We start from the raw sequence: 22,675 nt of genomic DNA, 5'->3' as shown, positions 1-22,675 counted from the left end.
AAAGCTGAAGTTCTCTGGAGCAGTGAAGAGTTGCATGTGTATGAAATCCTGCAACCTTTGTTGCTTTGTTCCTTCTGTTTACAACTTTTGTTGCTGTTTTCCTTCTGTTTCTGTTCTTAGTTTATTCCTGACTCAGTGTCATGTATTTCTATATCAAATATGGACTGGCTAGAGAGCTTGCTTATACACACCAGATTTGTTAATATAAGATCATTTAATGCTCTGCCAGGTATGGCTGAGCTTGGTTTAAATAAGGTATCTTACACACAGTTCCAACTAGTGCCTGTATAGTATCACACAGTTTAGCATCTGTTACAATCTATATTTTTAGCAGCTGCATGTCCCATCATTCTTCCAGTAGGATTTTGTCCTGCCCAGCAGCTACAGAAGCAGTCATCAAAGCTGTCTCTTTTGGTCAGTGACCTCATAGCCTCTCCCACATCCCTTCTTTCAGAAGGCTGCCTCCACTGGATGACACATTGCCCTTAGAGTGGGACCAAGTAATTTTAAAACTCTTTCTTCATGTTTTCTGCTGGGCTCATTGGGCCCCACCCCTTTTCAGCCACTTTTGGCCACTGAATCTAAGGGCTAGCCTACAGATGAAAGTTAACGTAGAATACGTTAGGGTGTGAATTTAAAGTGTACTAACTTTTCCTGAATGACTCTATGTGTAGGCACTTGTATTCTGAAATAAGAGCGCCATATTCCAAATTAGCTTATTCCATTTAAACTAATTTGGAATAAGGCACACACATTCTGGAGTAACCTACATTTCTTCTTCGAGTGATTGCTCACATCCATTCCAGTTAGGTGTGCGCGCCGCGCGTGCACGTTCGCCGGAAACTTTTTACCCTATCAACTCCAGTGGGCCGGCAGGTCGCCCCCTGGAGTGGCGCCGCCATGGCGCCCAATATATATCCCTGCCGGCCCGCCTGCTCCTCAGTTCCTTCTTACCGCCGTGTCGGTCGTTGGAACTGTGGAGCGCGGCATAGCTGTCCTCCACGTCCCTAGCTCTCCTAGTTATCTATCGTTTATCTATCGTTTATCTCTAGTACTATTGTAGTTGTTAATTAGTTTTGTTAAGTAGTAGTTAAGTTAAGTAGTTGTTAAATAGTTCTTCGCCGGGGGCTTAGCCCTTCCCGGCACCCAGCGCCAGGCTCATGCCTGTTTCGCCGGGCTTCAAGCAGTGTGCGGCCTGCAAGAAGCCCATGCCTACCAGCGATCCCCACGAAGCGTGCCTGAAGTGCCTAGGGGAATCGCACAGATCCGACAAGTGCCGCATCTGTAAGGCTTTTAAGCCAAGGACAAAGAAGGAGAGGGATCAAAGACTCCGAACTCTCCTTATGGAGGCGGCACTTGACCCGACGGCTTCGCAGGCCGTGATCTCGGCGCCGGCACCGGATCGCACCGGCACAGAGAAGACTCCCCGGCACCGACCTTCTCCGGCACGGGAGACAGAGCCAAGGCCGTCGAAGTCCGCTACTCCGGCCAGGCAGACCCGGCTAGAGCGCCCGGCCTCGACATCGGCCGCGGCGCCGCCGGCACCGTCGACTCCGGGCCCGGCGGGTCCGTCGAGTCCGGTGCCGCCGAGCTCCCCCATGAGATCTGGGGTTGAGATAGTGGTCCCATCCACACCGGAGACCTTCGCCTCGGCTCGGGACCTCATAGCCCTGACTGAGCCCACTCGGCTGCCACCCCCGGTACCTCCGGTGCGGGTCGTGTCCAGAGGCAAGCCCATGATGTCGGCACCACCTCGAGACTCTCGTTCGCGATCCAGGTCCCGACGTCATGGTCGCTCCAGGTCCCGCCGCCACTCGCAGTCCCGGCACCGCTCCCCTCAGCGGTACCGGTCGCACTCGCGGCACCGGTCGACATCAAGACGATCGCGGTCAGGTTCCAGTCGCCGAGACCGGCACCGCGACTCCAGGAGCAGGTCCCGACACTATTCGCCGCACCGGTCGACCTCCCGGCACCGAGCTGGTGGCAGGTCCCAGCACCGAAGCGGCGCCCGGTACCGATCCGGATCCCGGCACCGTGACAGAACCTGGTCCCAATCCCGATCCCGGCACCGATATGACTCCCGGCACCGGTCCCCGGCACCGAGACGATCCTCCGTGCCGACCCGCGCAGACCCTTACCATCCAGGGTCGGCCCCACCATGGCCCTCTAGACAGCCGTCCGTATCCTCGCAAACGGACAGCGGGTATGCGCTGGGCACCGACCGGCAGGCGGCGCTATTCAATGATCCGCCGCAGCAGGACCAAGACCCGCAACAATGGGGATTCTGGACACCCTGGGCATACCATCAGGCCCAGGGCCCCCAACAGCTCCCTGCTAGGCTGGCGACTGCGGAGCGTAGGGCTCCTGAAGCCTCGTTGTCTCGCCCCCCTCCCTCCCCGGATGGGGAGGAAGGGTCCAAGCAACAAGACTCCGCTTTGGCTCCTGAGGCAAAGGCGAGGGCTGAGGAAGACCCACAGTTAGACACTCTCTTGCCTGGGGTCTCCTCATCCTCCTCCCCGGATGAAGCGGTGGCTGGTACCTCCTCCAACAGCCCCACCCCGCTGGATCTCAGGGCGCACCAAGACCTCCTCAGGCGATTAGCTCAAAATCTGAGTCTGCAAGCCGAGGAGGTCTCGGAGATAGAGGATCCAATTGTCACCATCCTCTCATCTGACGCTCCCACCAGGGTCGCCCTGCCCTTCATACGAACCATCCAGGCCAACGCCAACACCATCTGGCAGTCTCCGGCCTCCATTCCTCCTACTGCCAAGGGCGTCGAGAGGAAGTACATGGCCCCTTCTAAAGGCTATGAGTACCTCCATGTGCACCCGACACCGGGTTCCCTGGTGGTTCAATCCGTGAATGATAGAGAGCGTCATGGCCAGGAGGCTCCAGCCCCCAAATCCAGAGAAGCCAGGCGGATGGACCTCCTCGGCCATAAGGTGTACTCGGCTGGGGCGCTGCAGCTCAGGGTCTCCAACCAGCAAGCCCTGCTGAGCAGATACGCCTTCAATTCCTGGGTGGCAGCAGACAAATTTAAGGAGCTGCTGCCACAAGATGCTCGCCAAGAGTGGGCGGCCATCTCGGATGAAGGCAAGAAGGTCGCACGCACGGCCTTGCAAGCCTCCTTGGACGCTGCAGACTCGGCTGCCCGTACCCTCGCGTCGGGAGTTACGATGCGTCGCATCTCCTGGCTGCAGGTTTCCGGCCTTCCGCCGGAACTCCAGCATACTATACAGGACCTTCCTTTCGAAGGCCAGGGCTTGTTCTCCGACAAGACAGACCCCAGACTCAAGAGTCTGAAAGATAACCGAATCATCATGCGGTCCCTCGGGATGCACGCTCCCGTGACGCAGCGTAGACCCTTCCGGCCACAGCAACAACAACAGCGCAGGCCGTTTTCCCAGTTCCGCCAGCGGCAGGACCTTAACAGGCGCCGCGGCAGGAATGGAAGGCGCAGGCATTCGGGGAACCAAGGAGGGCAGAACCAAGGCTCCTCTAAGCCCCCGCCTGGACCTAAGCCTTCATTTTGAAGGTGCGCCCGAGGGCACAGTAACAGTTTCCCTAATGGATCCTTCCCCCCCGTTTTCCAACCGCCTTTCGTTTTTCTTCCCGGCGTGGTCCCAAATAACATCGGACCGCTGGGTCTTAAGCACGGTGCAGACGGGATACCGCCTGCAGTTTGTTTCATTTCCTCCTTCCCGCCCCCCTTCCTCGTCCCTCTTCAGGGACCCCTCTCACGAGCAATTCCTTCGGCAGGAGGTGCAGACGCTCCTCAGCAAAGGAGCTATAGAGGCGGTTCCGGAAAACGAGAAAGGCAAGGGGTTTTATTCCTGCTACTTTCTGATCCCCAAGGCCAAGGGAGGCCTCAGGCCTATCCTCGACCTGCGAGAGCTCAACAAATACCTGGTGAAGTTGAAGTTCCGCATGGTATCCCTGGGGACCATTATCCCATCCCTGGATCCGGGAGACTGGTACGCCGCCCTCGACATGCATGACGCGTATTTTCACATTGCCATTTGGCCACGCCACAGACGTTTCCTCCGCTTCGTTGTGGGGGCTCTTCATTATCAATTTGCAGTCCTCTCATTTGGCCTGTCCACGGCCCCGAGGGTGTTTACAAAATGCATGGCAGTTGTTGTGGCGCATCTTCGGCGCAATCGTGTCCACGTGTTTCCTTATCTGGACGATTGGTTGATTCGGGGCACGTCGGAACAACAAGTCAACAGCCATGTCCGCGTGATCACCGGCATGTTCGCAAGTCTGGGCCTCTTGGTAAACACAGACAAGTCCACCCTGATGCCCACACAGAAGGTGGAATTTATCGGGGCCGTCCTGGACGCCACTGTGGGCAGGGCCTTGCTGCCACTGCAACGATTCCAGACCATGTCGGCGATCGTTCAACGTTTGCGGTCAGCCCCATTGACGTCAGTGCGGACATGTCTAACCCTGTTAGGCCACATGGTGGCTTGCACCTTTGTGACCGATTACGCTCGGCTCCGCATGAGGCCCCTCCAGCTGTGGCTTAAATCATTACAGGCCGTCAAGGCAGCCGTTAGACATGTTAGTCACAATCCCCCAGAAGGTCTTAGACTCTCTCGGCTGGTGGCTGGACCAGTCCGTGTTATGTGCGGATCTCCCTTTCCACCCCCCTCAGCCCTCGGTATCCCTAACAACGGATGCCTCAGATCTAGGCTGGGGGGCCCACCTAGGGACCCTGCGGACGCAGAGCCTGTGGTCCCAGGAGGAGGTGGGGCTACACATCAACATGCGGGAGTTGAGAGCCGTCCGCCTTGCTTGTCAAGCGTTCTGTCATCAGCTTCAGGGTCGTTGTGTCGCCGTGTTCACGGACAACACGACGACCATGTACTATATCAACAAGCAGGGCGGCACCAGGTCCTCCTCCCTGTGCCACGAGGCGATACGACTCTGGGACTTTTGCGTAGCCCACTCCATTCACCTCAGGGCTTCCTTCCTCCCCGGAGTACGGAACACGCTGGCGGATCGATTGAGCAGATCCTTCCTGTCACACGAGTGGTCCCTCCGCCCGGACGTCGCTCTCTCCATTTTCCGGAGGTGGGGTTATCCCCGAGTGGACCTCTTTGCGTCCAAGGGGAACAGGAAGTGCCAAGCGTTCTGCTCCTTTCAGGGCAGGGAGCCGGGGTCGATAGCGGATGCCTTCCTCATCCAGTGGTCGACCCACCTATATTATGCGTTTCCCCCGTTCCCTCTGGTCCACAGGGTCCTGCTGAAGGTGCGCAGGGACAGGGCTCACGTGATCATGGTGGCCCCGGCATGGCCCAGGCAGCACTGGTACACCATGCTGCTGGACCTGGCCGTAGCCGACCCAGTTTCCCTGCCCCTTCATCCGGACCTGATCACCCAGGAACACGGGACCCTCTGTCACCCAGACCTGCAGTCGCTGCACCTGGCGGCGTGGCTCCTGCGTGGCTGACTGGTTCTGAGCTGCACTGCTCCACGCCGGTGAGGGGGGTGCTCTTGAGCAGCAGGAAACCGTCCACAAGAGCCACATATTCGGCAAAATGGAAGCGCTTCTCCTGTTGGTGCGTAGAGAGAAATCTCCGCCCTATGGAAGTTTCGGTGACCGACATCTTAGACTACATTTGGTCCCTCAAAGGGCAAGGTCTGGCCATATCGTCGTTGCGAGTCCACCTAGCAGCTATCTCCACCTTTCACCCGGGTGCGGATGGTCGCTCCGTTTTTTCTCACCCAACGGTGTCGAGATTCCTTAAGGGGCTGGAACGTTTATTCCCTAACGTCCGTCCCCCTGCTCCAACCTGGGATCTTAACCTGGTGTTGTCCCGGCTCATGGGGCCCCCCTTTGAGCCGTTAGCTACTTGCTCCCTGCTTTACCTCTCTTGGAAGACTGCCTTTCTAGTAGCTATCACCTCAGCTAGACGGGTGTCGGAACTCCGAGCTCTTGTGGTAGACCCCCCATATACGGTCTTTCACAAAGACAAGGTGCAACTGAGACCACACCCTGCCTTTCTACCCAAGGTGGTCTCAGCCTTCCACGTCAACCAAGAGATATTCCTCCCGGTTTTTTTCCCAAAACCTCACTCCTCAGGCAGGGAGCAGCAGCTCCACTCGCTTGATGTCCGTAGGGCTCTCGCGTTCTACGTGGAGAGGACCAAACCCTTCCGCAAATCCCCCCAGCTTTTCGTGGCGGTAGCGGACCGTATGAAAGGGCTTCCTATCTCCTCCCAGAGGTTATCCTCTTGGGTAACGTCCTGCATCAGGACCTGTTATGACTTGGCCCGTGTCCCTACGGGCCGTGTGACTGCGCATTCTACCAGGGCGCAGGCGTCGTCGCTGGCTTTCCTCGCCCGTGTGCCCATCCAGGAAATCTGTCGGGCAGCGACCTGGTCATCGTTCCACACCTTTGCTTCCCACTACGCCCTGGTCCAGCAGTCAAGAGAGGATGCGGCCTTCGGAACTGCAGTGCTCCATGCCGCAACTTCTCACTCCGACCCCACCGCCTAGGTATGGCTTGGGATTCACCTAACTGGAATGGATGTGAGCAATCACTCGAAGAAGAAAAGACGGTTACTCACCTTTGTAACTGTTGTTCTTTGAGATGTGTTGCTCACATCCATTCCACACCCGCCCTCCTTCCCCACTGTCGGAGTAGCCGGCAAGAAGGAACTGAGGAGCGGGCGGGCCGGCAGGGATATATATTGGGCGCCATGGCGGCGCCACTCCAGGGGGCGACCTGCCGGCCCACTGGAGTTGCTAGGGTAAAAAGTTTCCGGCGAACGTGCACGCGTGGCGCGCACACCTAACTGGAATGGATGTGAGCAACACATCTCGAAGAACAACAGTTACAAAGGTGAGTAACCGTCTTTTTATTCTCACTCTTTTTGGAGCACCTCTGCCCCACTGCAGTTCTCCCATGCTTCAGCAAAAAAGTTTTTTTTTTAAATCTCCCCCAGTTCAATGTTCTCCATTGAGTAGCCTGACCTTTTATCAGCTTTTGCCATCTAGTTTAATTTTTCTGTGACTCTCCTCTGAGCAGATCCGTCACAGCCACATAGCTGCTTCTATGAGACCAGTCCTCATGTCTCAGTTTTCCCCATCTGCTCCATGCTGCAGTCTGGCTTTTGTGGACTTGGCCACATCAAGTTCCTGCTTCTTCCAGCATGTTCCTGTGTCATGGAGGTGTTCAATATCAGGATTGCAGACAAGCAACATAAAAAGATACTGCAGTCCATAAGTGCTACCTTGTGTATAGAGTCCCACGAAGTCCTTGAAAAACAGGTACTGGTCAGCGCATTCCCCTTATCCTTGCATGGATGCTACTATAAACTACCCTGGGATCTGAGATGGCATAGAACTAGCCCCAGAATTGAGGAGCCACAAACATCTCTTTTGCATGTCCCTCACCCAGGTGCACTCAGCACTAACTGGGTAAAGGTTTCAATTCTATGCCTTTATTAAAATACAAAGTTATTTCCTTTCTTCTGTAGATGCTACTTTTGAAAGGAGTACTCTTCAAACTCTGGAGAGAAATATATGTATTTTTAAAGAGATCCGTTTTCCTCTGTACCTGTAGTAATTAGTATGTTTCCCTCTATTTCTGGGACATTGATGCTAGTCAATTCCCTACTGTATGGATTACTGGACATCGCTTCACTAGAGAGAGAAAAAAACAACAACACCTTTTTCTGTTGATTCTTTTTTCTTAGTTAGTACATCCCACAATCTGATTTTCCTTAGAAAAATTTAATCAGTTGTTCCATAACTTGGAACCAGTTGTTTGTTTTCATGTTAAATATATAATACTGGTTTTACCTATGAAATTCGAAATGCTGCTGAGGAAGCTTTACGAGAATTCATCTTGCGGGGAAAGCAAATGGGTGGGACCAGTAAAGTAACTGCTGCCTATGAGTGACAGCTTTGAAGACTCCCCCAAAACTCCTAGCCAGGTCACAACACTGCTGTAGGGATTACCAACCATAGGGTACAGTAAATGAGAGAAGGAAAGCTAAAGGGTAAGTAAAATTTTCTTTTGGAGTGTATCAGTTTCACATTACTGTATATGTTCCACTGTGCTGCTGATTAGAAAAAATGGGGAAAATGTGGATGTAGATGGGAGAGAGAAGGGAAAAGGAAGTTGGAGCATATAGTTAGTTTTAGGAAATATAATGTACTATCACTCTGTTCATTTCAAGCACTGCTTCAGTAATGTTAATAATTACTGGAAATAAAGCTTCCATAAATATAATCCAGGACATTTCTTCATTTAAAACACTTCTTGCCCAGTGTTCGTATTATAGTATTAATTATCTGGCATTGGAATGCATGACCCTTATTATAGACATTATACCTACATCTCTGAGTATACTATAATGTGATTACCCTTTTGATTGTTTGGAATGTTAACCTTTGGTGCATGTGTATCTTTTAAGCTCCAGATGTTGTCCAGAATGTTCAGTGTACTGCAACAAGTTGGCAGTCGATTCTAGTACACTGGGACCCACCTTCTAAGTCAAATGGAGTGATTACACATTACATCATAATATTTGAAAGGAATTCTACAAACATTTCTGCTTCTGATAAGGTGCATACTTTCAGAGATCTGCTATCAAATATTTCTTACCAATTTAAAATAAAAGCTGCAACATCTGCTGGTGAAGGAAAAGAACAGATATGCAATGCCAGCACATTTCCAGAAAAAGGTAACAATTTTTGGATTTAAAATGTTACTCTAATTTAAATGACAATTGAATATTTAGATCAGTGATGATATTCTTACATTTACTACAGCATCCCAATCTTTTCCCTAGTCAAGTATAATCACAGTCTGAATCTAAGATCAGATGATGAGAAATGGGGCCTGCTCTCCAAACTCTGTCTTGAAATGTCCTTAATTGTGATCCGTAGGGACAGAGGTTATCATGAAATAGCCAATGGAGAAAGTCAGTGAGACTTGGAAGTACAAATGAAGAGTTATGTTCTTGTCCTGTTAAGTTTGAGTTCTTATTTTATTCATACTGTATCACCCAGTCCTAGTATGCATTGGCTCATAGCTAGATTGGATATGTTTTCATCTTTTTGCTGGTGACCTCACCTATTGAATATTATTACTGGGAAGGTTTTATATGAGATAGTGGTATTTCTGCCAGTGACATCCTTTGTTTTAATGTTAAATAGCCAATACTGCGAATTCACTCATTAGAAGTGCCATCTTTCAGAGGTTGTTAATCAATAAAATCATTTAACTTCCTCCAATATTTGTCATCTTAAGCTACCGTTGAAATGAACTTTTTAACAGGCGAAAAGATGGCAACCATATAGACAGTTTAGGGAAAATTAATTCCTGTGCCCTTTTAATAAAGAGGTTATCTTCACACTTCCTTTTTACTATTATATATTTAATAATGGGGCTACTTTTTCAGTGGCACTACTTGCGTGAACAGGATCTTTAATTTACATCTCCAGCCTTGAAAGGCCTGGATACATCCAGAAACATATAAGCTCATTTCCAGTTGGAATATGTTTTTCTCTCTCATCTCTAAAATAATAATTCATTAAAACACATAATATTACTTATTAGTTTCTCTCTGTTAATTGGAACTGTCTATCTAATTGTCTTTCATAAATAATGATGAGTCAGATAAGTATGGTGTTAATATCATATCAGAAATTCTTGCATACAGTGGGGGTATATTGGAAAATATATTATAGTGTAACATTTTTCATAAAGTTGAGGTTAATAGGACTATTCACATGCATGTGAGGGATACAGGGTTGGTACCCAGTTTGTACCTGCATAAGTTCTGCCTGAATATTAAAGAAGTGAAGTGTAGTTTGTCCAGCTCTGATAGTTCAAAAAAGCTTCTAGTAAGTGACTTTCTAATTCTTAGGCAGACACAAAGCAAATACAAAAATTGGTGGCGAGATATATTAAAGTCTGATTTGCTAGAAGTTTAACAAATTCCTCTTTATTCTGTGATCTCTTATTGTATGGACCTGGGAGATGTGCCTATTTTTACTTAATTTTCCATCTAAGAAATGTAAAATGTTGGGTTACTTTTTGTTTCTTTGTGATAAAATTAGTGAGAATTCATAAAATGGGATGCCTTTAATGACACTTGAGTGTTGAAAGAGCAGATAATTGGAATTATAGCTGGAAGAATATGGACTAAACAGCATTAATGAAGATCCATTCAGATTCTGATTTGACTGTTCAGTTCAACCATGCTTGTGTACCTTTTCATATGTTGTTTGTGAACATTCTCATGCCTTTTATTTAGTTCTGATGAATGTATGGGTGCATCTCTGTACTGCATAGGACCGCTGTATTCACATGAAAAGAAGCATATTTGTATCTGAGGAAGAATATCTGCTATTTGTTATTTATTTCTCAGTAATTGTTATGAGTTTTCATGTAAATATTTCAGTTATCCAATCAAATAATAGACAACACTTCCACATGACTTAGTTGTGAATGATGCTATGAATGATGAATAGTGAATATTTGAAGTGAACAGTCCATAAACCACCAAAAAACTGAAAATTGTATGTTCAAACTATTTAACAGATTTTTATGAACAATTAAAATATTGGATACACTGGGATTGCTTTCGAAATTATTGCTAAACAGAATAAAGAGCTGTTAGCTAACTGATCTACAGTGAATAAGGTTACCTAATTCACTTGGAAAATATATATTTAGAGAATTTACAGTTTCAATCCAACTCCCGCTGAAGTTATAGAAATATTCCCATGGACTTCAATTGGATGATAACCTTTAAGAGGTGCTCCCCCATCATAACAGTGTGAATTTATTTTAAAAGTGTGTATGATTAGGGTGATGAGATGTTCCATTTTAAAAGGGACAATCCCATTTTTGGGGACTTTTTCTTATATAGGCGCCTATTACCCCCAGCCTCCAGCCTGTTTTTTCACAGTTGCTCTCTGGTAACCCTGTGTATGATAGGATATTGGAATGTAGTCCATTATTTTATCTTTGACTGATATAATTTGAGATATTTTTCTCATTTATTTGGGCATAATGTTTTCTCTGCATCTTTTGTATTATTGGGGAAAAATCAATTAATTTATAGATTTCAGTGTAGCACCATGTAATGTTATGTGTGGGTTAGGTATGTATTTCATTGGAATGACAGGGCATGACTGAAAACTCATTTAGCTTTGCAACCCCCATTTTAGTGCATTTTTCACATTTTTATTCTTGGGGAAAAAAAGTTTATTTTATTAGTTTTATTTACAACAGTGCCTGTCCAACATTTTAGGTGCAGAACATTGATGCATTAAAAAACTCAGTAGATCAAACTGAGAATTAAAGGAACTTCCATTCCATCACAGTAAACTTAAACTTCTCTCTCTCCATCCTTTGCCATTCAACCCTACTCAGACCCTCAAAAAACTTCCACTTGGAAAAACCTCGGGAAATAGCATCTTGTGTTATTTTCTTGAAAGTCTTCTAATCTGGACTCTGATTACCAACCCCTTCATGCCCTTATTCAGCAAAGCACTTAAGCACATTCTTAATTTTACGCATGTGCTCAAGTCCTCATGCAGTCAATACTACTTAAGCACATACTTAAAGTAAGGCATGATCTTAAATGCTGGGTTGAATTCTGATAGATATAAGCATGTGCTTAACTGCTTTACTCTATCAGGGCCTACACTAGCTATAATTTTACTGGGAGACACTTCTTTTTTAAACCCAAATTTGATTTATTTTGGAATACCGGGTGCATTATTAATGGGAGATTTGACTGAATAAGGGCTGCAGGACTAGGCCCTAGAACTACAAAATATGGATTATTGCTCTAAAAGAACTGTAGCTCAGACTTGTGTTGTTTAACATTTGGTTTAAATTTTAGCACTTAGTCATATTTACAACAAACTGGTTGTTAGTAGGACAATATCTTCTTAACTGTGTGTTCACATGAATTGTTTTCTGATGAGTAGCTACTAAGAATCGAAGATTCATGGTAGGGAATGGAAACAGTTTTATAGCTGTTGTCAGCTTCTTATTTATGGTGGTCTAAGATTAGTTACAGAATAGATAGCCAGCACTGAGTCACTGACAATGCATTTATTTTTGACATAAAGTGAAATCAAATTTGGTTCAGTGTCTCATTGCATAGTGTCTGACCTTTACATTCCTTGCAAAGACTATTTGATTTTTTTTTACGTAAACTTGTTCATATCTGGGTATTACTAAATATGGATCACGAAGATTAAATTTATGAGGAGATTAGTGTTCGGTGTCTAATCTAGCTTTGCTGTCATGGTAAACCACTTGTAACCTGAATAGAGTCTGTTATGACCCACAAAAAAATCTATTAACTTTGTGATAGTTACATTACTTTGTGTTTAAATATTTTATATAGGATATGAAAGATATTATAGCAAGATTTTAGGACTGAATAACTATCCTTAGATTATATCCAAGGAAAGATGCATATTATAATGGGATTTCATTAGGGTTGGGTGAATTTTCAGAGGACAAAAACTACCTTAAACGGTAACAAAATGTTCTCTAAAAGACTCTCTATTTTAAACCGGTTCACGTTTACCAAACTCTAGAGTCTAGGACAAATGTAATAGTCATTTGCTAATAAAAATTAAGCATATTAAAGTACCATTTTTAATTCCAAAATGTTGAACGATTAAAAATAGAAACTCCTATTATGTTTCATTTGTAAATTTTATATTTTACTCATCCATTCTCACTGTTTCTTCTGCTCTGAAACTTTTACTTACACGCACACTAAATTAAACATACCATTTTCAGCATGAAGAAAAGATATCAAGTTAGTTTGCAAGGCTCTATTTTCAGTGTTATGGTGCACCGTGTAATTTTCCTTACTGTCTTCTAGTATTATTTAATATTTATATTGTGATAGCACCTACGGTCCTCAACCAGGTTAGGATACCATTGTGCTAGGTGCTGTTCATACATATATAGTAAATGACAGGCCTTGCCCCTGAGAGATCCTATACTTTCTTCTTCATAGATTCATAGCTTCAAAGGCCAAAAGAGGCCATTGTGATCATCTAATCTGATGTCCTGTATAACACGGGCAATAGAACTTCCCCAAAAATAGTTCCTACAGAATATCTTTAAGAAAAACATCCACTTTTTATTTAAAAAATTCAGTGTTGGAGAATCCACCATGCACCCTGGGTAAGTTAATTATTGTCACCGTTGAAAATATATGCCTTATTTCCATTCTGAATTTGTCTAGCTTTAACTTTCAGCCATTAGATCATGTTAAATCTTTATCTGCTAGATTGAAGAGCCCATTATTAAATATTTGTTTCCCACATATGTAGTTGCAGACTTAGCCTTAACCACCCCTTAACCTTCTTTTTGTTAAGCTAAATAGATTGAAATCCTTGAGTCTATCACTATAAGGCATGTTTTCTAATTCTTTAATCATTCTCTTGGCTCTTCTCTCAACCGTCTCCAATTTATCAACATCCTTCTTGAAGTGTGGATACCAGAACTGGACACAGTATTCTAGCAGTGGTCATACCAATGCCAAATGCAGAGATAAAATAGCCTTTCTGCTCCTACTTGAGATTCCCATTTTTATGCATCCCAGGTTCACATTAGGCCTTTTGGCCACATTGTTGCACTGGGAGGTCATATTCATCTGTTTATCCATCACAACTCCAAGTCTTTTTCACAGTCACTGCTTCCCAGGATAGAGTCACCCATCCTGTAAGTGTGGCCTGTGTTCTTTGTTCCTAGATTATACATGTAAATTTAGCCATATTAAAACACATATTGTTTGCATGAGCACATTTTACCAAGCAATCTAGGTTGCTCTGTATTGGTGACCTGTCATCTTCATTATTTACCATTCTCCCAGTTTTTGTGTCATCTTCAAACTTTATCAGTGATGAGTTTATGTTTTATTTCAGATCATTAATCAAAATGGATAAGGCCAGCAATTGATCCCTGCAAGACCCAACTAGAAACATATCATTCAGTGATGATATCCTGTTTACAGTTACATTTTGAGACCTATCAGTTAGCCAGATTTTAACCCATTTTATGTGTGCTTTGTTAATTTGATATCTTTCTAGTTTTTTAATCAAAATGTCATGCAGTACCAAGTCAAATGCTTTACAGAATCTTAGTATATTACATCAACACTATTACCTTTATCAAACTTGTAATCTCATAAAAAATCAAGTTAGTTAAACAGGATCTTGTTTCCATAAACCCATGGTGATTGGTATTGATTATATTACCCTCATTTAATTCTTTTTTAATCTGGTCCCATATAAGGTGCTCCATTATCTTGAGGGATCAATGTCAAACTAACAGGCCTATAATTACACAGGTCATTCCATTTACCCTTTTAAAATATTTGCACATTAATTTTCTTCCAATCTCCTGGAACTTTCCCAGTATTCTAAGATGTATTGAAAGTCAGCGTTAATGGTCCAATGAGCTCCGCAGCCAGCTCCTTTAAAGCACTTGCATCTACTGATTAAAAATGTCTAGCTTTAGGAGCTGCTGTTTAGCATCATCCTGAGATACTAGCAGAATGAAAAAGGTATTATGTGATATGTCAGCCTGGTGTGGAGAACCCACATGTGAGATGAAGGGACTTCTGTGTCCCTTGCTGCCACTTTAAACAAGATCAGGGTTGTCCCGTAATGAAAAAAAGACTTATTCACTGCTGCCAATCTGGTAGCTTCTATGATTTACTTAAAATATAATGCATTCAAATAATTGCAGAGTGAGGTCATGACACAATGATTTCTGAAGAGCTCCTTCTGTTACAGAAGTTCATTTGGTTCCCATACTTACATGTGCTCAGTATATTATGTATTAATTTGTAGATTCTCCCATTATCAGGTGTGTCTAACTACAAGATAAAGTTAATGAGTTCTAAGTTGCTTGTTCACCTGACCTAACAAACACGGTGAACTCTTTGCTGCTGCAGCTATAGATTTTCTCTGTATTATGGAAGGTCAAAATAAATTTCATTGATTCTTTTCCTTTAAGCAGATAAATCAAAACCAGTAGGGAATTTTACAATACCAATTACTCTTTAGGGAATTCTACTGTTTCTACTTACTAGGGAATTCCATAGCACAAGTCAAATAAAGAAGCTTTATCTTTAAAAAAAAAAATCATACACGCACAACCCTTAATGCTGGATTAACTGGGTAAAAAATGGGGACAAAATATGTGCAGAGCTAAATTAGAAAAACTTTGCAAGTCGCATGCATTAGTTGTTTAAAAGTAAGTGTCCAATGTATTACTATACTGCTTACTATAATGGCCCAACCCTTTGAAATGATGAGCATTCTCAATACCCATTGAAATAAATAAGTGTTGAGGGCAATCAGCATTTTTACAGGACTAAATCCACTGTGTGTGTTTTACAGTTCAGGAAATCCATTTCCTCCTCTGTATGTAATTCTCAAATATTTCATACTGTATTCTTGAGTGAGCATATTAGATGAAGGGTATGATCCTTCTCCCATGATATATTCCAATTGACTTCAGTGGAAATATTATTAGACCTGTAGGCCTAAATTTTCAAGTGCTCAGAACCCACAATTGGGGACTTTCCTAAGAGTTCAGCTCTCACTTAGGCAACTAAACAAGGACTGGATTTTCAAAAGAACTTAGCAGCAAATGTGTTGAGGTCTTTTCAAAATCTGACCCTAGCCACGGGGGTTAAACTCTTAAAAATCTGTCCATAATATCAGATCAGTGACAAAATTATGGGAAAAATAAAAGCTAACATTTTTTACATTCTTATGTCAGCAAATTAGCATCCAGTCCAAAAAAAGAAAGATACCACTGTTTAGGGCCAGATTGTGATGCCTTTCTCATGCTGAATGGTACCTTATACTATGAGTAATCCCAGTGATGTCAGTAGAGCTACCTGTAGAGTAAAGTGCTACTCAGTATAAGCAGGAGTATCACAGTTTGGCCCTTAAGAATTCTCCATGAAATATAATTTTATCAATACAAAGTCCTCCAAATATTTATTTTCTTAATTTCCTTTTTTGTTATATTCCAGTATTTATCGGTTCCAGGTTCTTCACTTCATTTCTTTTGATGCTCTTAATACCACGCAGCAGATTTATAGGTTGCCATTATTCTTTTAATGCAAACTCCCTGCTAAAGGCAGCTGTTCTTAAAGCAGATTTCTTTTCATTAATTTAGTTAGGAACTAGTCATACCACATGGCTTTTTTTCTTTCCCCGTCCTGCGCAGCTGCAGCCATTGCTTTTCAGCAACCTCTACAGTCAGACCCATCTTCTTTCCTTTCTCTAGCAGATTGGATTTTTTTTTTTTTTTGCCCTTTACTGCTCTTGTGTCAGCTTCTCCATCATGATGAATAGAATTCTTGCTGCAAAACTCACCTGTCTGTCTCTTCATTTTAGCCTAGCTTTATATGCCAATTCCATCAGCCCAGTGCCTTTGCCTGCCTCACTCTGTGGATGTTTGATTCACATTCGGGTGCTTGTTGCATCTGAAATTTGCTTCCACTTAGGTTCTTAAATAAAAGCATAACCTGAAAGCAGTCCACAAGCTTTGGGGCTCCTGATTAGCATTACAGCCTGGTGAGAGTAGGGAATTTAAGGGACTTGGTGTTTGGCTTTGAAGTTTGGCCACCTTTAAACACTGCAGGATGAACTTAGAAATTCCTCATCCCTGCACCAATGCAGATACTGAGTTCACTAGTACTTCACGGTCAGTGAGCTCCTCTGGCATAGTTGTTGGAACTAGGGATGGTGGGGGTGTTGCCACACCCCCTGGCTTAAAGTGTTTTCCCTTATACACAGGGTTTACAGTTTGGTTCAATGGCTCTCAGCCCTCCCAGTAAAAAAATTGTTCCAGCACCCCTGTCCTCTGTTTCATGGTTATGAATTCAAAAGCTAAATAGTATGAAAACAATCCCTTCATATTTTAGACTGCTCCATATTCCTTATTGTGTTATAATGAAAAAAATATAATCAGGAAAGAATATTTTTATTAGGTAAATATTTAAATAGATTGATCACATTATAATGAGGCTTGTGATGTATTGGGGGATTTAAACATGAGATTAGTATCAAAGATCTAACCAGCTAGTCAGAACACAACTCTGGACAGTTAATGTCCCAATGTATACCATAACTAACATTCTTTTCTTGCTATTTATTTATATAGTGGCTTTCTGGAGGCCAGTGAAGGTTAATACAATTACATTTAGATGTGTATTAAAACAGAAACATGTCTATGGGAGTATATATGCAGACCTTTGTTACATATCCGATGAAAGCATCAGATCATAAATGATCATTCCTGAATAATGCAATTTGTTATCTGAATAATTTTACTGTGAACATTGATCACTTCATAGTTGAATCATGTTTAGAAAATTTAAACAAGCTGTCTGATTACTCTAGGAGGCATGGAATGGTTTGTTCAAATTAGTACCATCTGTGGATAGAAAAAGTTTGGGGAATTTTAGTCATTCTTGAAGAATGAAAATCTGATTCTTCATGCTAAAGTAACTATAATCCTGTTTGTATCTGTAACCTAATAGTGTAGTTGTCTTGAAGTTGTCTGGCTGAATGTGCAGTTCATCAAAGCAGAAGGTACTGTACCATGGAGTGTCACTGCTGATCACTAGCAATTGCCCTCCAAGTACCTGCATTCTCTTTTTGATGTGCTCAGGACTCAGCATCTTTTCATTTATTCTGAGTGAAAATGACATTTATATGTGATTTGCCCATTTATATGTATTTGATGAGATTAAAATGAATTAAACTTTTTAACTAACATTTAAATCCCTTTTTAATCAACTGTTTAGGCATTGTGGCAGAAAGATGATTTTCTGTGTTTTCTGCTGCCTTACACTTTATTTTGCAGGGCAGAAACTAGACAAATTTTCTACTGAAACAGGCCCTTAATAAATTGGAAATGAGATGAAATAAAAATGAAAGATACTGTATTATAGTATAAAATATCTATCTACTACAGTGTATATCTAAGGTGCCTATCATCCTGGGTATCTGAAAGGAGTTATTCCATCAAAGAGACAATTTAAATCTAGTTTTATTAGGTCAAGGGAATTATCCTCCTGGAAATATATTTAATTTGTAGTTCACTCAAACCATGAAGTGTCTTTTTGATTATTACTGCTACATTATTGGACTTAATTATGCTTTTGTGGTATCACCCTGCACCCTTCAGGGAGTGCAGTGTGCTCTCCTCTGCAAGGCCAGTCAGATCTGCCGGCTGGAATGTAGGGGGGTTGGGCAGGGCCATAGCTTCCTCTTTGCCTCTCCCTTCCTCTTTAGAAATGTAGGGACTGAAATTGTCACCCACTGCCACATGGAGGGAAGAGGAGGAGAATCCTTGCACCATTTCCCCCACCCCTTTGTGCACCCAATCTGCCCCATTATTATTAAACCTGTTTCTATACCTTAATTTCTTCTGTCTCCTTTGTCCCAGGCAGATCTTTGTTTACCTTTCCTCCATCAGGACTTTTAATTTTTGAGAAGTTTTATGAGAAAGTGACTTTTTAGGCTTTGGCTGGCTGCTTTAATAAAATCTTGTTAACAGGGCTCCTCCCACTGAGAGAACCCCAGAATAAATTGATCTGAACTCCCCAGGAAACCTTGGAACTCATACAATTTGATTGGCAGCACTTAATCCATCAGAGATTCCTAGTCCTGCTGAGATTAAAGGACCTGATTTAAATGGAGGTTTATTCTATGGAGTACTTGCAGGATCAGACTCTAATATAGTTTTCAATAAATATAAGAGGTCACTTGTAGTTAGCAATTTTGCAATCCTGAAAGGTTTTATTTTGGTTCAGTTTCAAAGGGACCTAGTGACAGTTATTTTATTCAAGCTATTTTACCCATCCCCCAGAATCCATTCCTAATTTTATAATTTCAGTAATTGAACAAACCAGACCAATATTCTTTACAGTGTTTTGAATATATACTAATAACTTACCTTCAAATATTGTACACTCATTTAAAAAACATTTTTAGGAAGCAATTAGTATTTTTATTGCACTCATTGAGCCCACCTCGGCTCTCATTTCAACACTAATAAAGAAAAGGTCAGAATAAGACCTTGATAATATGCAGTGTGCAGTACTCCCATGAATGTCCTACACTGGTTATTTTCTGCTGTGTTTTTTCATAATGGGGAAAAAATAGGATTGCACCTGTAATCCTTATAGATAGTTCTCAGTCTGATTTGTTTTTCATATACTATAAACTGCTTTGCTTCTCACTAAGAAACAGAGGGAAGAATCTGAACTTTAATTTTGATGCTGTGGAATATTATAATGATTCCAGCCTTTGTTTCTTTCAGAAGATTCTTTGCTTCAAAGAAGGCTCTTACCTATCTCACGTTACTAAAGTAGAATGAAATTTTGCCCCCATTGAAGTCTGTGGAAAAACTTTCATTGACTTCAGTGGGGCCAGGATTTTGAGTATAGTAATTAATGGTACAGCACTAAATTATGCAGGTAAAAAGATTAAATAAGAAAATTACCATGGCCAGAAAATGATTTTTGTTTAAATGCTTGTTAGCTTGAATGACCGCACCACACTTTAAGCAGGGGGTACTTGGCTGGCTGGCCAAATGAAGGGAATAGTCCTTTATGGTGGGGGATGGGAGGAGATGAAAACTACTGCAGTGGGTCAACCTGGTCACTGACTCATCCCCTGGGAATGCAGGGTTTAAAAGTGGCAGCTCTGCTTCTGAAGCTTCCCTTTTACACAGAGCAGGTTAAGACAGGACCCACCCTCTCTGCCTATTAGGTGATAAAACACCAGGTTTGGTCAAGACCTGCCGTGGGCATTACATTAGCTGCCGCTTTTTTAGGGGGGCTGGGAAGGAATTTCCCCCCTACCACCATATTGGCTTGGGTGCAGATGGGGTTTTTTTGCCTTCCCCACAGCGGGTGCAGGGAGGGCTTTGTTCATGCATGACATGAAGGACAGTAGGCTGTATGTCACAACTCATTATTTAAGTGTAATGTGGATGTCCAGTGCAGATACTCAATAGGAAAGATATACAGTGACCAGATAAATGGTTTGGAAAAGGACTTAAAAAGAGGTGTTCATTAAAGGAACAAATGGGGGCAGTTGGGGACTCCTATGATTAGTATGGCAGGGAGCCAACCCCCCATTAGTATAGCCCACATTAACCCTCTTATGGGGGAGGAGGGTGTATGGTAAGATCCCAGCAATGGATTTACTGGAGAGACCTGGATGGAAAAAGAGGGGGAGCTAGTAAAAGACCCCCGGGTACTAACAGAATAAACATGGAGTTATCTGCACTGTACAATTTTATCTCCTGGGTAGCCCCAGACATCTAATAATAAAGGTGCGATCTGATTAAACCCATGTCAAATGTCTCCTGTCCTTTCGGTATAGCCAAACAATTGCTGTCTGCACTTTGCTGGTATTCATTCCTTTGTTTTCTTGAGCTGCCACTCTGCTCCCATTTGGTCAAGATTTTATTCTTACAAGTCAGTCATTCCAAAGTATTCATATTTATGGAGGAGACAAAGGTTTGTAACATTAGGATGTCATATGGTTAAAAGACTAACAGTATTAGGAGAAATAATGGATTTTTGTTTTACCAATAATGTTTTTTCCCTGATTTCAAAACACGTAAGGCAGGTATACGGAAGGATTTTTGATGAGGTTTCTCTTGGCAGTTTCTGCTACTGGAGAATGGTAATATTTTCTTACAGAGAATCTTTGAGATAATATTAGCTTGGTGTGTGAGTATATGATCCTGTACAAAACTGTATGTCGCATATCCAGTCTGAGATCTGAAAAGTACACTGTTGGCTTAATATGGATATAGTATGCTGTTGTGTACATGCACATTTATATGTTTACATGGGTGTTCACATATATATGTGTGTATAGATAAAAGGAAACACACAAAGTTGGGAGCTTCTTTTTTACATTGCATTTTCTTGATACTGAATTATTGTTTTTAATTGCTGTTATTTCTTCTTTACTGAACAGCACTGAATATTGGAAAACTGAGCTACTGTGTGTGTGTGTATTCATATATATACTGTATGTCCTTATATACTGAAAGTTAAACATAATGCGTATGAAGCCTTGAAATTTTGCCCGAGGATTGCATGCCTTACCAAGATAGTGGGAGGCAATTCAAGATTTCAGAGTGAGAGGAGAGGAATCCCAGTTAGCAACAGCAGGAAAAGATGCTGAAGTTAGGGCAAAAATAACTTTGCTTAATATTCTCTCCCCAAGACGAGGCATGATCCCGAGTATAGCAACAGCAATGTTACCTCTCCTCCTAGCTGCCCTTGCATGCCACAGTCAGAAGTATTTTTCTTTAACCCAAAAGCTGTACTAAATCCGTGTGCCATATGTAAGTATATATTTAAAATGTGTTTTAATTTCTAGTCCCCAGTGCTCCCAGGGATGTTGCTTTTTCCAACGTTCAGTCAACAAGTGTGACTTTGATATGGAGAACCCCAGATACTATCCTTGGCTACTTTCAAAACTACAAGATTACTACACAGCTACGGTCCATCCACTGCAGTGACTGGGAAAACGATGAATGTATTGAATATGAGAAGGATCAATATTCCTATGAAACTGGTGTTGATGACTATACGGAGGAGATAGTACATGAATTAAAAAAATTCAGATGGTATAGGTTTAAAGTTGCTGCTAGTACAAATGCTGGTTATGGCAACACTTCACCCTGGATTTCTACACAAACTCTGCCTGGCTGTAAGTAAGGATGACTCGAATTTCTATACTGAAATTGAGTCCAGCTAGATATGCAAACATTGTAGTCAGAGGTTATGATGTTTCTTCATAAAGCTATAGCAATGGTGAAGCAAAGAGGAATTTGTTGTAACTTTACAGCTGTAATATATTTCCCTTACTATTTTAAAATAGTATTTATTCATACTCATAGGCCGCAGGTTATATATGTTTGCGGTGCTCGAGCACCAGGAATATTCAGGGCCGGGGGCCCTGCTCCAGCAATATTCGGAGCTGGGTCTCTCCCCCGGCCCTGCCTGGATTGGGCCCCAGCCCTGCCGTGTCCCTGCCTGGAGCGGGTCCTGGCCTCCGCCTGCCAACTCCCGCCCCTCCCGTGCGTCCCCCCACCGTGGGTCTCCCCACCTCGCTGCATCCCTGCCTGCTTCTGCTGCCGGAGCAGAACTGCTGTCTGCTGCCCCAGGATCCTAGTGCCTGCCATCCCTTACTGGCAAGGCAGGTTGCCCTTACCCTGCCCTTCGGCCCTAGCCCTGAGCCTCTCCACCACCCCAAACCCCTCAGCCCCCCACACCCTAATTCTCTGCCTCAGCCCTGAGCCCCCCCACATCATGAATCCCTTATCCACAGACCTCACCCCACACCTCAACTCTCTGCCTCAGCCCTGAGCCCCTCCACATCATGAATCCCTCATCCTCAGCCCCAGCCCTCATTCCCCTGCACCCCGATCCTCTGTCCCAGCTCTGAGCCCCCCCCGCAGCATGAACCCATCCTCAGCCCGAACCCTCATCCCTCTGCACCCTAATCCTCTGCCCCAGTCCTGAGGCCCCCCACATCATGAACTCCTCATCCTCAGCCCCACAGCCCTCACCCCACACCCCAACCTCTGCCCTAGCCCTGAGCCCCATCT

General features: G+C 43.7%; 1 protein-coding gene across 1 annotated transcript in view; it reads left to right on the top strand.

Annotated features, from left to right (window-relative positions):
- PTPRQ (protein tyrosine phosphatase receptor type Q) overlaps nt 1–22,675 on the top strand; it is a 161,742-nt gene that overhangs the window by 72,623 nt on the left and 66,444 nt on the right. Inside the window, exons 25-26 of the mRNA XM_030549449.1 lie at nt 8,430–8,699; nt 21,442–21,774. Coding sequence (XP_030405309.1) covers nt 8,430–8,699; nt 21,442–21,774 — 603 coding nt within the window. The remainder of the gene's footprint in view (nt 1–8,429; nt 8,700–21,441; nt 21,775–22,675) is intronic.

The sequence above is a fragment of the Gopherus evgoodei genome, chromosome 1 (assembly GCF_007399415.2).
Source record: "Gopherus evgoodei ecotype Sinaloan lineage chromosome 1, rGopEvg1_v1.p, whole genome shotgun sequence".
In the NCBI taxonomy this organism is placed as follows: Eukaryota; Metazoa; Chordata; order Testudines; family Testudinidae; genus Gopherus; species Gopherus evgoodei.
The sequence above is the reverse complement of the archived record's forward strand: the minus strand, read 5'-3'. Positions and strand labels throughout refer to the sequence as shown.